This window comes from Sardina pilchardus, chromosome 7 (assembly GCF_963854185.1).
Source record: "Sardina pilchardus chromosome 7, fSarPil1.1, whole genome shotgun sequence".
In the NCBI taxonomy this organism is placed as follows: Eukaryota; Metazoa; Chordata; class Actinopteri; order Clupeiformes; family Clupeidae; genus Sardina; species Sardina pilchardus.
The window spans coordinates 9123320-9138319 of NC_085000.1; the positions used below are offsets into that span (position 1 = coordinate 9123320).

The 15000-nt window shown below is 46.1% G+C and overlaps 1 protein-coding gene across 1 annotated transcript in view; it reads left to right on the forward strand.

Annotated features, from left to right (window-relative positions):
- Positions 1–15000, forward strand: part of atp2b3b (ATPase plasma membrane Ca2+ transporting 3b) — a 39996-nt gene that overhangs the window by 8603 nt on the left and 16393 nt on the right. Inside the window, exons 4-14 of the mRNA XM_062540650.1 lie at positions 3419–3544; positions 4852–4977; positions 7204–7245; positions 8173–8337; positions 8753–8967; positions 9335–9577; positions 11310–11551; positions 12283–12517; positions 12762–12941; positions 13219–13306; positions 13566–13672. Coding sequence (XP_062396634.1) covers positions 3419–3544; positions 4852–4977; positions 7204–7245; positions 8173–8337; positions 8753–8967; positions 9335–9577; positions 11310–11551; positions 12283–12517; positions 12762–12941; positions 13219–13306; positions 13566–13672 — 1769 coding nt within the window. The remainder of the gene's footprint in view (positions 1–3418; positions 3545–4851; positions 4978–7203; positions 7246–8172; positions 8338–8752; positions 8968–9334; positions 9578–11309; positions 11552–12282; positions 12518–12761; positions 12942–13218; positions 13307–13565; positions 13673–15000) is intronic.

Consider the following 15000-nt stretch of genomic DNA (forward strand, 5'->3'; position numbering starts at 1 on the left):
ATTTATGACTGATTACAGTATGTCAAGATAATAGTATGCTATGTTTGGTTTTGAGTGATGAGGTTTATCACTAGATTTTCTGTTTTATAATTCTGCAAGAGATGATCGTGAAGTTAGTTCTCCACAGCAGTATTGAATTTGAACGGTTTCTTGGACCAAGAAGAGCACTGAGAGGAGCTAACAGCACTTTGCTTTGAATAAGTGTTAGTGATCGTGTAGGATGTTGCATAAAATACATACAGTACGGTGAGCAGTGCATATGTGCGTTGAACTAATAATTGAATGGAACTGCAGTATAACAGCGCAAGGTATGGATATTGATCTGGATGATATGTGGGCGCCTGCATGTTGATTAAGTCTAGTGGGAGAGAATATATGGTATACTGTAGAACATCCACAGCCTACGGGATGTTGACTTGAGTTGTGTGTGTGTGTGTGTGTGTGTGTGTTTTCCCACTCTCTCCAGGCCTGTCGGAGGCACCCTGCAGGACTTTGGAAAAGCGCGGGGGGCAGGCATTCGGCCAGAACTTCATCCCCCCGAGAAGAAGCCCAAAACCTTCCTAGAGCTGGTATAGGGAAGGCGCTCCAGATGTCACCCTCATCATCCTGGAGATCGCCGCCATCATCTCCCTGGGCCCTGTCCTTCTACCAGCCACCTGGGAGGAAGAGCGAAGGTAAGGGGGGAGGGGAGGGAGGAGGGAGAGAGAGAGAGAGAGAGAGAGAGAGTAGAGAGAGAGGATGAGGGCCGACGAGAGGAGTTTCTGGTACTGTAACTCTGCAACTTTAGGAATGATGGAAGCAGAGATTTTCTCGGATTCCAACATCAAAACAGAGGAAAGCGAACTCATTGGGTTCTGACTGATTGGAAAGTGGAGGGCATGAAGGAAGGGGATGGACATGGGCAGAGGAATGAAGAATGAAAGTGCATGAAGGATGGGAGCGAATGAATATAAATATGGTGTGTCCGGATCGATAGAGACAGATGGGGGGAAGTAATTGAAGGCCAGAAAGCAGATGAGAAGAGGACAGGAGAATGGAGTGAGAGAAAGAGAGAGAAACGAGGAACCGTGTTAAAAAACACATCAAAATTAGGATGTGAGAAGTGTTGATCATCCAGATAGACTAAGCTGCAAATAGGGCTAGTTCATGGAGTTTACTCTCCAGTATGCTGCCCCATCTTGACAGGATGTGTGCGGATAAGAAGTGGACTCTTTGCACCATGTCAGTGAAGGGCAAAAAATGAATCAGAATTGAATACATGTAAACGGTGGTAAGCCGGATGTGAGGATAGTGTGTGTGCGAGAGAGAGAGAGTAGGAGAGAGACTGACTGAGAGTGAGAGACAGAGAGTGGGTGAGGAGTGAGTGACTGAGGAACCGAGTGTAGTGGGTGGGTGTTGAGTGGGAGGAAAGTAAAGTAAGGAAGGAAGGGAGGGAGAGATGAGGGAGAGGGAGAAGAAGTGTGAGTGAGGAGGAGAGGCAGAGAGAGAGGAAGATAGAGAGAAAGAAGATAGAGAGAGCGGAAGCAGACAGAACAGAGAAGGGAGTGGGGTGGTTGAGGTTAAACGAGAGGAAAGGAAATACTGTTTGAATTAAAAGAAACAATTAGAAATTCTGTGGTCATGTTGTAATGGAGAACATCAATGGAGTTCATTAATAGACCAGATACAGTTATAAGTAGGAAGACATCATTATTTTGTTCATCAGAGATTTAGGAACATTAATTTAAACCTCATCATCTACTACGTTGAATGCATTTAATGTATGATTTGTGGTACTCTTCCTAAGTTAGGAACACATTGTAAAGAAATGCAGATCACTTATTGACCAGCCAATTTGCTCAGACTGCACTGCACTGCCGGGAAGTCCATAATCAGTGCTGTGTGCGTGTGCACCCTGGACACTAAACCCATGGGGTCGGATTGGCGTAGCTTCGCAAGTGGGTTGTTCTAACAAAAGGGCTACATGTCCTTTTGAACTTGTGGAAGAAGTAAAGGTCAACTCCTTCAGTTGATAAATAGAATTTTTATCAGATCAGTTGAAGTCCCTTGCAGGGTTCTTCTTCTTATTTTTTGTTTCATGAGAAACATTTGCGATGACCCCTTTGCGATGGACTAAGTCACACGATCTTGATTGTCCCTCTCTCGCCCAGCTTGTGGGAACGTGGAGAGCGGCGTAGAGGACGAGGGCGAGGCCGAGGGCGGGCTGGATTGAGGGGCGGTCCATCCTGCTGTCGGTGGTGTGCGTGGTGCTGGTGACGGCCTTCAACGACTGGAGCAAGGAGAAGCAGTTCCGCGGGGCTGCAGAGCCGCATCGAGCAGGAGCAGCGCTTCGCCGTGGTGCGCAACGGCAACGTCATCCAGATCCCCGTGGCTGAGATGGTGGTGGTGTGTGGGGACATGGCCCAGGTTAAATACGGTCAGTCTACACACTACACACACACAACACACACACACACACACACACACACACACACACAACACACACACACACACATACACACACACACACACACACACACACACCATACACACACACACACACACACAACACACACACACACAACACCACACACACACACACCTACACAACACACACAACACCACACACACACACAACACACACCACACACACACCACACCACACACACACAAACACACACACACACAAAAACACACACACACACAAATCAAACTCCTTCTGCAAGCCCCCCAAACGCAGTATTTTAATGATGCCTAATTATGTTTAATGAGTCTTGTTAACTAGGGCTGAGTGAACCTGTACAGTTCCGCTTCTGGGAGCATTTGGAAATTCCGAGGGGTTTAGCAAAGACCGTATACATTGCATTCTCTATTTGTGAACCGCAGGCTAAAATATCCCTGAAAATATTTATATAAGCCCTATTTTTATTCAAACCATTTTGTCCAGGCAGTAATGTGACCCATATTCCATAAAAAAAGGTGTTCATTTCTTTATTTATCTGAGATGTATTTATGGACATACAGTAGCAGGAGACATAGATATTTCACATTTTGCCATTTTTATTGCAGTATCTGTCCAGATATATCCAAGAGAGTTTCACTCTCGATTTCAAACACTGTTTCTAAGCCAGGCCCCTTTGAAATCCCCTTAAGTACATCTAAGTGACATTCTCTACTCTTTTCTCCTCCTCCTCTCCTCCACTGTCCTGTCCTCCCCTCCTCTGCTGTTCCTCCTCTTCTTCATCTCCTCTTCTCCCTCTCCTTCTTTTCCTCTTTCCTCTGCTCCTCTATTGTTCCTCCCTCTCTCATCTCCTCCTCTCCTCTTCTCTCCTCCTTTCCTCTGCTCCTCTATGTGTCCACTCCTCTCTTCTCCTGTCCTCCTCTCCTCTTATCTCCTCCTTTCCGCTGCTCTTCCGTTGTTCCTCCTCTCCTCTGACAGGTGACCTCCTGCCAGCTGATGGTATCCTGGTTCAAAGCAACGACCTGAAGATTGATGAGAGCTCCCTAACGGGGGAGTCTGATCATGTGCGCAAGTCTGTGGAGAAGGACCCCATGCTCCTCTCTGGTGAGCTGCTTTGCCTTTGCTCTTGTTTGGAATACCACAGTGACACATTTTACCACATTTAAAAGCTGCATTTGAAAGCTGCACGATGTTGCTCCTTTGCCTTAGAATGGCAAAAATAACAAACACGTTTTAATGATACTTTGACTCATAATCCAGAGAATGACATCTCTGCCAATGTGCACCTGAAATGTCTGGTGTTACGCTATGTTCTATGTTGCTGAGCATAGGTTTTTGTGAGTTTTATGAGCCACCTTAGTACCTAGTGATTACCCACCCAGTATGCCAAGGGATCTAAATGCTCATTCTTACTTTGTGTTGCTTTAAATGATACTGGAATCTGTGGTATTGATTGTACATGTGGCTATTTGATTGCATTACTTTTTTTGTATGTACACATGAGCAAGTATGTGTTGCCGTGTGTGTGTTTGTCTGTGCTGCTGTGTGTGTCTTGTGAGAGTGCTGATAGGGGAAAATTACCTGGGCCCTCAACAGAAGTGGGGCAATTATTTACATTATACAAACACACACACACATACAAACTCACATAAAACACACACACACACACACACACACATACACACACACACACACAAACTAACCTAAACACACACACACACACACAAAGCCACCATGAGCATGGAGGCAGGTGATAAACACTGCCGTGCTCATAGCCCAAGATGTGCTCCCATCCTCCAGAGATAGTGCACCTGTACATGTGTATGGCCAGTGCTAAAGCAAAAGGGCTCTTTATGGTGCCGCGTGGTCGGATGATGATGTGTGTGTGTGTGTGGCCGTGTAGCCCAGCTGGTGACCTTCCTGGTGCTGTGTGTGTGGATGCGAGTGAATGAGAGACGGGGGACAGATCCAGATGTGCATAATCAGATCTCTGAGTTCCCTGCATCCTGAGCTGCGCGCACAAACGCCAGCGCCAGCTTTTTTCATCCCCAGTGGATATTTTTAGAAAGCCAAACATGATTCTGTCTACTTTCATTTGGGGATTTCTGGAAAAGGAAGATGTCCAAGTCTGTAGACTAGCATCTTATTCAGGGAGATAATTGGCGTGCCATTGTGTGTGTGTGTGTGTGTGTGTGTGTGTGTGTGTGTGTGTATGTGAAAGTCCATATCCGGTTTTGTTCCATTCTGTCTGTCTGTGTTTGTTTATCTATTTATCTGTCTATCTATGTATGTACTGTATGTATGTATGTATGTATGTATGTATCTATCTGTTTATCTATCTACTGTATCTATCTATCTTTTTCTATCTATCTCTATCTCTCTCTCACTCCCTCCATCCCTGTCTCTGCCAGGCACTCATGTGATGGAGGGCTCAGGGAGGATGCTGGTGACGGCTGTGGGAGTGAACTCTCAGACAGGGATCATCTTCACTCTGCTCGGAGCCGGAGAGGGAGAGGAGGAGAAGAAGGAGAAGAAAGGTAGGAGAGGACCAGCCCAAACAGGTTGCTCGCAGTGCAAGCAGAACACACACACACATAAAGAGATATGCTTACACTGCAGAAAAACACCGGTCGTTTAGAGAAACAAAATTCGGTCATTTGCTAGCGATAACCCTAGACATACAAAAGAAGATCTCGATTCCAGTACATCCACAGTGGTTTGCCATGGCAGTGAGCGATTAAACGAGTGTGCAGTAGGCTACACACAAGATCATAGCCGACTCCCAGGGCTGTGGTGTGGCTGGGCTGTTTTTTATGAATGAAACAGAATAAGTCGGAGGCAGCAGAGAGGCACAGGAGCGAGCGAGCGAGCGAGGGAGGGAGTGTTTGTGCAGCCTCTCGTCTCCGAGCCCTCGTCTGAAAGTCTGAGACTCATGGATAATTCAACACGGATCCTCTCTTCCTGCCTGCCGCCACCCGCCATCCACTGCAGTGAGCGGGAGCGTGCGCGCGGGACACGGAGTTATACTGGGAGACGCTGATCAATTATTGAGACAGGGATGGAGAGATGGGGGGAAGAAGGAGGGAGGCAAGTTGGGGTGGGAGAGGTGGAGAGAAAGGGGGAGATATATATGTGTGTATATATATATATATATATATATATAGAGAGAGAGAGAGAGAGAGAGAGAGAGAGACAGAGAGAGAGAGGGAGGGAGAGAGAGAGAGAGAGGGAGGGAGAGAGAGAGAGAGAGGGAGGGAGGTCTGCAGTGGGAGGGGGACAGGTGAAGAGCAAGTGAATGAGAGATCATCTGAAAGCGAAAGGATGGGTAAGAGAAAGAGTGATGGAAAGAAAAGGGGAATCAAAGTGATGGAATGGAAGAAAGAGGTAGAGTGAGAGAGCAAGTGAAAAAGAGAGAAACACAGAGAGAGAATTGGAACGGACAGGGAAAGAGAGAGAAAATGGAGAGAACACAAACGAGAGAGAGAGAGAGGGAAGGAGCAAAATGTGTAGAGGTAGAGAGTGACTGACATGAAGTAAGAAGCACGATTCCCGGGTAGGAACTGAATCTGGTCCAGACTGATCCCAGATCTGGCCCTAGAGTGTAGGAGGTCCCATTTCCCTTTGTTTATCTCTCTATTAAAACCCATCGGTGCTTTTTCCCTGAAAAGGAGCCTTGTTCCATATTTACAGGGGAACAGACGATAGGGAACCTTTTCCCCCCTCTGATTTGCATTTATTCATGAGCGGGACACATGAAAGTTAGCAGCAAGGTTATTGAGGCTGCCTTTGACAGTTCTCGAACCGTGATGTGGGATGGTTTCGAATGACGTTCTCAGAAGTTTTTTTTTGTCGTTTTCTATGATCAACATTTGATGATTTCTTTGTGTGGATTTTTCAAAGGCGTATTTTTTTTTGTCACATTCCTGGTTTTTCTTCTCCTCTCCCTCTGGGATCACCCGAAAAGCTGCACACAATGCTCTTCAGTAGGAGTCTGTCGTGTCATTCTTCAGCCATACTGGTTCACATGTTCACTGCTCTTGTTTTCTTTGTTTTTGTTCTGTTTTCTCCACCTTTTTTTGTCCTCCTCTCTGACCCCCACATCCCACACACACCCACCCACCCACCACCTTTCTACACCTTTGCCCAAATAACTCCACTAATGTCACCACCCCCCCTCCCCACAGAGGACAGTAGTTTCATGCCCTCACAGTCCGCTGAGGCAGTCAAACAGAGCGGCATCACCAACGGTATGTCACACTAGCCCACCCTACCCCACTTCAACCCCAGTAACTCCAGAGTCTCGTGTGCTATGATGGTCGATCACATGACCATGAGATCCCATCATAGCCTGCAGTGTGTCGCCACGGCGACGGGTTGAAGGACAATGGTCAGGGGCGGCCTGGTGCCCTCTGTACAAACATCTCTCTGTTTATGTGCTACCTGTACGTCTGTGTGTCTGTGTGTCTGTGTGTGTGTGTGTGTGTGTGTGTGTGTGTGTGTGTGTGTGTGTGTGTGCGTGCGCGTGTTTGTATGTCGTGTGTGTGTGTCATTGTGGTTTTAGGCATTGTTGTCCCCTGTCCCATGTGCCTTGGTGTTGTGTCCCTTCGCTTTGCCATTCAATTACACTGTGTGCTTCATGGTCCCTCATGTTGCCTCTGTCTGTCGCCCTCTGTCCCCCCATCTCTATTTCTTCCTCTTTTTTCCTACTCTTCCCTCTCTTTCTCTCCCTCCCTCCCTCCCTCCCCTCTGTCTCTTTTTCACAGGCAAGCAACCAGATGCGGCAGTGGAGCCCAATCAGAATAAAGGTACTAGAGTGAATGCTCACCAGATGAGGCAGGTTGTCAGAAGGGGAAGTGAGAGAGATGAAGAGTGGGAAAGAGAGAGAGAGAGAAGGAATGAGAGTAAAAAAAGAAAGACAGCGGGAGAGAAAGAGCGAGAGTGAGAAACTATGATGTGAAAAAAAACCTGTAGGGCTCAGCCGAGTATCTAAGATGGCACGGCCGAAGACGAGCCTAATTCAATTACACGTGATAGTGAAGAGGGAAGGCAGATCAGCAGTGTCACAGATACTATCATCCGAATCAAATTAACTCTGTGAAATCACAGAATTTCCGGGTTTGTGTCAAAAAGGATGGCAACAATGTGCATAACCATCACAATTTCCCACGATTGCATACCACTTTGAGTCAGATTTGGCCAGGAACTGGCCCGTACACACACCAGATCCAGGCTGGATATGCCCAAGGCTGAGCTGCTATCAAAGCTCCTGCTTTTAGCTGCACAGAGATAAGGGGAGATGTTTAACAGGTCAGGGAGTTGATCATGTCATTTAACGTGCTTTCATTTCAAATACCTGTCAATGTATTGTATATCTGTGAATATATATGTTTGTATGTAAGTTATGTGTGTGTATGTGTCTGCTACTGTCTTGAACAAGCCCCCTTTGGGTGCTGTAGTTTTCGTATTCCCAGTGTGTGTTTCTATACGTGTTTTTTTTAAGCATTCAGAGTGTACTAGCAATGACACGAGGAACCAATGTACAGTACTGGCCACAGTAGATTGGTCACAGTCATTTCTGATGACCCTGTTTTGGTCCTAGATAGATAACGGTGCCGTAGCCTACCCTGCTCAGCAGAATGGGCTTTTGACAAGGAGTGCTTTGTCGCTGAGTTGTAACGTGACAGATGTGTTGTCCGTATGTAATGACACAAACTCACATCCCGCCCACCCAGCCAAGAAGCAGGATGGAGCCGTTGCCATGGAGATGCAGCCTCTGAAGAGCGCGGAAGGCGGCGAGGTGGAGGACGGCACGAAGAAGAAAACCAACGTGCCCAAGAAGGAGAAGTCCGTCCTGCAGGGCAAGCTGACCAAGCTGGCCGTGCAGATAGGCAAAGCAGGTGAGCACACTTGTGGCCTACGAAGAGGACTGAACATCCAGAGGGGAGAGTTGACACAGCCACAGTGAGAGAGAAGGGAAGCAGCTGAGCTAATCATGTGGTCACTTCCTCTCGTCATTTCATTGTTCGGGTGTTGATTTGAGTCCTCGAGTCTTGACCAGTATTAGCCATGTGGGCTCAACCCCAGGCTCACAACAATGACATCCCCAAGAGCATTATGGTCTGTTGAGCCAAAGGCATGACTCTGTTAGCGGTGGTGCTAATTATGCTAACTGCTGCTGGTCTCAGGCAGTATCGTTTACTTCCAGAATTTGAACAATCCTGTCAAATTCAGACTAGATCTGGCTTTTCCCCCACACATCTTGAGCCACACGTCTGGATAGCTAAGCCTCTTTCCTCTGTTCTTGTTGCCCAGGTCTGGTCATGTCGGCCATCACGGTGATCATCCTGGTTCTGTACTTTGTGATCGAGACGTTTGTGGTGGAAGGCCGCCAGTGGATGGCGGAGTGCACCCCGGTCTACGTTCAGTACTTTGTGAAGTTCTTCATCATCGGAGTGACTGTGCTGGTGGTGGCTGTACCGGAGGGCCTGCCCCTGGCTGTGACCATCTCTCTCGCTTACTCTGTGAAGGTAAGGTGTGTGTGTGTGTGTGTGTGTGTGTGTGTGTGTGTGTGTGTGTGTGTGTGTGTGATTTGTAAGACCAAAAGTGTCCTTATCAGATGTGACCTTGTCCTGATGTGGTGATTTTCATGTGAACAGAGTTGAAGATATTGTGAGTGTGTGTATTTGTGTGTATAGTGTTTGTGCATCTGCATGCTTAAGTCAATAGAAGAAAGCATTCAAGGTTAGCGCCCGGCATCAGCATTCAGAATTACCTTACCTTTCCCCTCTCCTCCTCTCTTTTCTCTCTTCTCTCTTTCTCTCTCTTGTTTCTCTCTTCTCTCTCTCTCTCTCTCTCTTTCTCTTTTTCTCTCTCTCTCTCTCTCTGCTCAACCAGAAAATGATGAAGGACAACAACTTGGTGCGCCACCTGGATGCCTGCGAGACCATGGGCAACGCCACGGCCATCTGCTCCGACAAGACGGGCACCCTGACCACTAACCGCATGACCGTGGTGCAGGCCTATTTGGGTGACCAGCACTTCCGCGAGGTGCCAGACCCCGGCCAGATCAACGGCAACACCCTTGAGACCCTCGTCAGTGCCATCGCCGTCAACAGTGCCTACACCTCCAAGATCTTGGTGAGGGGGCCAAGCATACCGTGGTTAAAGTCGCAAGTAACCTTTCGAGCTTGAATCATTATGTGTTACAGGAGTATGATCAGATAATGGTACTTGACAGCATCAAAAAATACCTGTAGACACTACATTGCATTGCAGGATCACACCCTGTTTGGATTGTGATCAGATCCTGTTTAACACATTTAAACACATACAGTATTTAGCACATTCTGGGGGTAACATTAAGTAATATCCCAACCTTGGAGACCACTGTGAGTGGCAACAGTGCCTTCAGCACATCCCAGACCTTGGTGAGGGTCCAGATGGGTTGATTTAGTTTAAATCTCTATTCAGTTACTGGAATGTGACCAGATGTCCATCAGAATTCAGCATTGTATTTAGGTACTGTGAGCTGCTGACTGTGGATCTCTGTCGGTGATAACATAATCCTAACTAATGAAATTGCTGAAACTAAAGTTGTCAGTGTCGTAGCACACCCAGGCTACACCCGGTCCGCAACTGAAGTGCTCGGTTCACGGACCGTAAAAATTGTTTTAGAGAACTGGTCTCATTGTTTTAAAATGTATGTGCTGCTGTCACGTCTGGTGTAACTAGTTCCATTAATCACAGTGGAAGCTACTTGTTGGAGCAAAAGCAGAGCAAACAGAATGCTTCAGTCACATGCCAGGTTTAGCTTCCCTGCAACGCTTGATAGCTACCTCAGATGACTTCTTCAGATTACTTCAGGGCCATGGAGACGCCATGTTAAGATATCCTGGAATAAAAGCATGCACAATACAAAGCATGCTGGGAGGTGAAATCAGATTTCATTGATACTAAAGAGAGATGTGTTGAATTTAATGACATACTGTATGTTATACTATTATGATGTGCAAATGTTATCCAGATAAAATGTATTCAGATTGCATCTAGATATTAAACACACATTAATGCAGGTTTTGGGCAATTGTGTGTTGTAAGGGAGTCTCTTCGACCAGGCTGAAGTGCCCTCCAAGATTGTGAATGGATGGCTCCCTTTTGTCTTCGAGTATAGTGCACACATCTGTCAGGCCTCAGTGCGATCTTTTGTTTGCTTGTGGACCATCTTTTTTATCTCGTTGATGGCCATCTACTGTCCCTTCACATAGAATGTAAGCCAGGTATTTTTAGCCCAATGGTTTGTCAAACCATTGTCTCAGGGCGCATCATCGTTCTTGGGCTCAGTTCTCTAGAACAATATATTATTCTTTAGAACTGAACCCAAGACCAATGATGCTTAATTGTGTGTGTTGAATATCCAGAGGTACAACACTATGTATGTTCTAGATGTGTCTGCCTAAAGTCTCTTCCACAGAAGACCAAACTGCAATCTACTGCAACTCATCCATCTCAACCTTATAAAAATATTATGAGATTTAGACTTATCCAGCTCTAACTTATCCAGCTGTACCAAGCAGCTGTGTGAATTGTTTTCTGCTTACTGCTAGAAATGTTGGGTTATGATAGAATTCTGTTATGCTCTGAATATTCTATGTCCACTCAGTTTAATAAATGTCAGTTTATTAATAAATGGGTTGTATCGTGGATCAAGCAGTGTTGCGCTTTTCTTTTCTCTGATTGTTAAGATGGTCTATGAGGATCCCATCAGTGCTGGGATGTTGGAATCGTTCTTGCATTTCCCGTGGGAGGTTATTAGGAGCAGGGTGAATCAACCGTCTAAAAAGCATCTCTCTCTCTCCTCTCGCTCTCTCAGCCACCTGATGTGGAGGGCGGCCTGGCCAAGCAGGTGGGCAACAAGACGGAGTGTGGCCTGCTGGGCCTGGTGCTGGACCTGAAGCGGGACTACGCCACCGTGAGGGAGCAGATCCCCGAGGAGAAGCTCTACAAGGTCTACACCTTCAACTCCGTCCGCAAGTCCATGAGCACCGTCATCCAGCTGCCCGACCGCTCCTTCCGCCTCTACAGCAAAGGAGCCTCCGAGATCCTGCTCAAGAAGTGAGTGTGAAGCACTCTCAGTGAGCATGAGTGGGGATGAGACAGTACACTTCAAACTATTTCATACTAACTTATTTCTTAAATTATTTTATATATTAGTATATTTATTTTTTGCATCATTTGATTTTTAGTATGACTGTTTGTGTGTTAAGTATTTTTAGTATCCGATGTCATTGGGTTCATATGCAATTTGTGGTATTCAACAATTTTCATTCTTTTTCATGTCATAGTGTTGTGTAATGTACCATAATGCCAGGGCATTGTAGGCTAACTTTTGAATGCAAGACCAATGTAACACAATGTGTGTAATGAAAAACATCACGTTGAGAGGTCTTATATTTCAAGGACACTGCACCCAAATGAAGTCCATGCCGTAAGTGATGTTTTGATTTAGTTCATGCTTGAGGAGACTCATTCATCACGAATACTTTGCCAGTTGCTATTTAGTGTCGCCATTCAGCTTGCATGCTAAAGCCCTTATTCATTTTCATGAAGCGGAGTGGCATTATGTAGACTAATTATTAGCTCTATACAATTCTGCACCATGTTTTGAGTTTGTGATTGGCACATGGAAGCAGCAAGTGGATGCTCTCTTTTGTTCAGAGTGTGTTTGTACTGTATGTGTTATGACTAAACAATAAACACCCACTCTCTCCTGAGCTATAGCACTAAACACCCACTCTCTCCTGAGCTATAGCGCTAAACACCCACTCTCTCCTGGGCACTGGCAGGTGTTCGTCCATTCTGGGTACCAGTGGCGATGCGCGTGGATTCCGACCACGGGACCGCGAGGAGATGGTGAAGAAGGTGATCGAGCCCATGGCTTGCGAAGGCCTCCGGACCATATGCATCGCCTACCGGGACTTCCCTGCCGACCCCGAACCTGACTGGGAACAGGAGGCCGACATAGTCACCGACCTCACCTGTATCGCCGTGGTGGGGATCGAGGATCCTGTTCGACCTGAGGTACGCAAAGGGGAAGATCATGTGTATGTCTAGGAATGTCTGGGCCTGTGTGTGTGTGTGTGTGTGAGTGTGTGTGTGTGTTTGTTTGTTTGTTTGTTTGTTTGCATGTGTTTGTCTCTGCTACACTGCGCTATGTTGATTTTGCTCTTTGATCTCTGTGTCAGTTGTGTCACGCTGCTTATCTGTGTTGTTGTGCGCGTCTCGCCCTGATGCCCACTGAGTCGCCGCTCTCTCTTCGCCCCAGGTTCCTGACGCCATCCGCAAATGCCAGCGAGCGGGCATCACCGTGCGCATGGTGACAGGCGACAACATCAACACGGCCCGTGCCATCGCAGCTAAGTGCGGCATCATCCAGCCTGGCGAGGACTTCCTGTGTATCGATGGCAAGGAATTCAACCGGCGAATCAGGAATGAGAAAGGAGAGGTGAGTTAGGACAATTTTATCACTGGTCTTGTTTGTTGATGTGGATAAGAGCTCTCTGTCCTTTGCCCTGTACCTCTAAAAGCTACCGAGTGGACTATATGTAAGAGATGAATTATTTATGACTGAGCATTACACATTTCTTTCTTCCTCTTCTGTCTTCTCCCTCTTCTCTCTTTTTTCTTTCTCTCTCCCTCTTTCTCTCTTCCTCTTTCTCTTTTATTTATCTCTGTCTCTTTCCACCTCTCTTTATCACTGTCTCTCTCTCTCTGTCCTTCAGATTGAACAGGAAAGGATTGACAAGATCTGGCCCAAGCTGAGAGTTCTGGCTCGGTCATCCCCTACTGACAAACACACTCTAGTCAAAGGTCAGTGCTTAGTCATTTTTAGTCAGGCGTCTGCACCAGACACCTCTGAGCCTGTGTTATTCACTCAGGCATCTCCTCTGCCAGGCCTGTAAACAAACCACATATCTGCATTTGTCATCGCACATCAAATTGTACCGCTGTTGATGCCAGTGTTGATTATGTCAGTGCTGGCGCCAGTGTTTAATGCATCTTAGATTGTAGATGTAAGCGTTGGATGGGATCCTGTTCAGGCGGTAAGGCTTGCTGTGTTCATATGCAGGCATCATTGACAGCACTGTTGTGGAGCAGAGGCAAGTGGTGGCTGTGACTGGGGATGGGACCAACGATGGACCCGCTCTGAAGAAAGCAGATGTGGGGTTCGCTATGGTGAGTTCAACATCCATTCAACTAGAGTGTCAATCACAATCAACACTCAATCAAGTGTCATAAGTTTCCTCACAGACAGAGTGTAATAAAAGTGAGATTCAGTGAAGATAACTGACATAACAGACATGCTTATATTTTTATAAGTAAACCATGTTTGTTTCAATGTTGATTTGGCCAAATGTTCATTTACTATACATGGTCTTTTACACTCTAGTTTTAAGCCGACATTGTCGACTAGGCAGCGCTGCAACCGTCGACTTCAAGGCAACTAACCCTAACCTTAACCTAACCCTTACCCTTACCCTTGCCTAACCCTAGTGCCTCCCATGCCTTGAAGACTATTTTGTGGTCTTAAAGCACCAAATAACTTAATTTACTTGGCTGAGGATGTGTTTGGTTTTTATCTGAGATACAAGGAAGAGTGATTGTAGTTAGTCAGGACCAGTCCCTCCAACACTAAAAGCAGATCCAAATCAGACAGATGGACCCAGGCTGGTGGTGGGTAAGCAAAAACGTATAATGTACAACACAAACGGGCAAACGAGCCAAGCAGACGGTGTAATGCTATCAGAAGGGCACTGGCTTTAAAAGCCCTGTCCATCGCTAAGTAGGTGGTGTAAAGCTGTGTGGAAAAGGTGCACGTAAAAAGTTTCCTGCGCAAACTTCCTGTGTCATACATCATCTGTATGTACTGTAACCACATTACCTCAGCAGTGAAGGGATTTGAGCCTCTTTGTTTCTTTCCTGTCTGCCTTTAGAATCCAACTGCCAATGCAAGGCACTAGTAATAGTACTACTAATGCAATGACACTAGTAGGTTTTAGAACCCAACTGCTAATTCAAGGCACTGAGTATTACTGTGTATTACTGTAAATAGCAGAACATTTTAACCATGGGCAATGTAGAGGTTAGACTTGTGTTGTGGATGTGAAAACAAGGTCTGGATTACATAACCAGAAGACCTTTTAGCGTTGAAATGTATCCAGGGAGCAACAGGAAGTTAAATTATATCCTATGCAGTAATGGACTGGCCCATTGTACTGGTCTGTATTTTGTCAATAAATATGGTCACTACTCACTTTCCTCACAGCCTTGGAAAAGAGAGTGTGCTATATAAAACTCTGCTCCTGAAGCATGTTATGCTGTTCACTTGTTTTTCCTGATTTCTCTATAGTTAAAAATGGAAACAGAGATCTTTGTTCTTGCCCCATTATTATGCGGCAGAGAACTTTTTTCTTGTTCTTTTTTCTTTGATAGGACCATTGCAGACTGCCAGTGAGACTTTGTGTACTTCTGTCACTTGTTTATTTTTGACTAGCCTTTTCAAC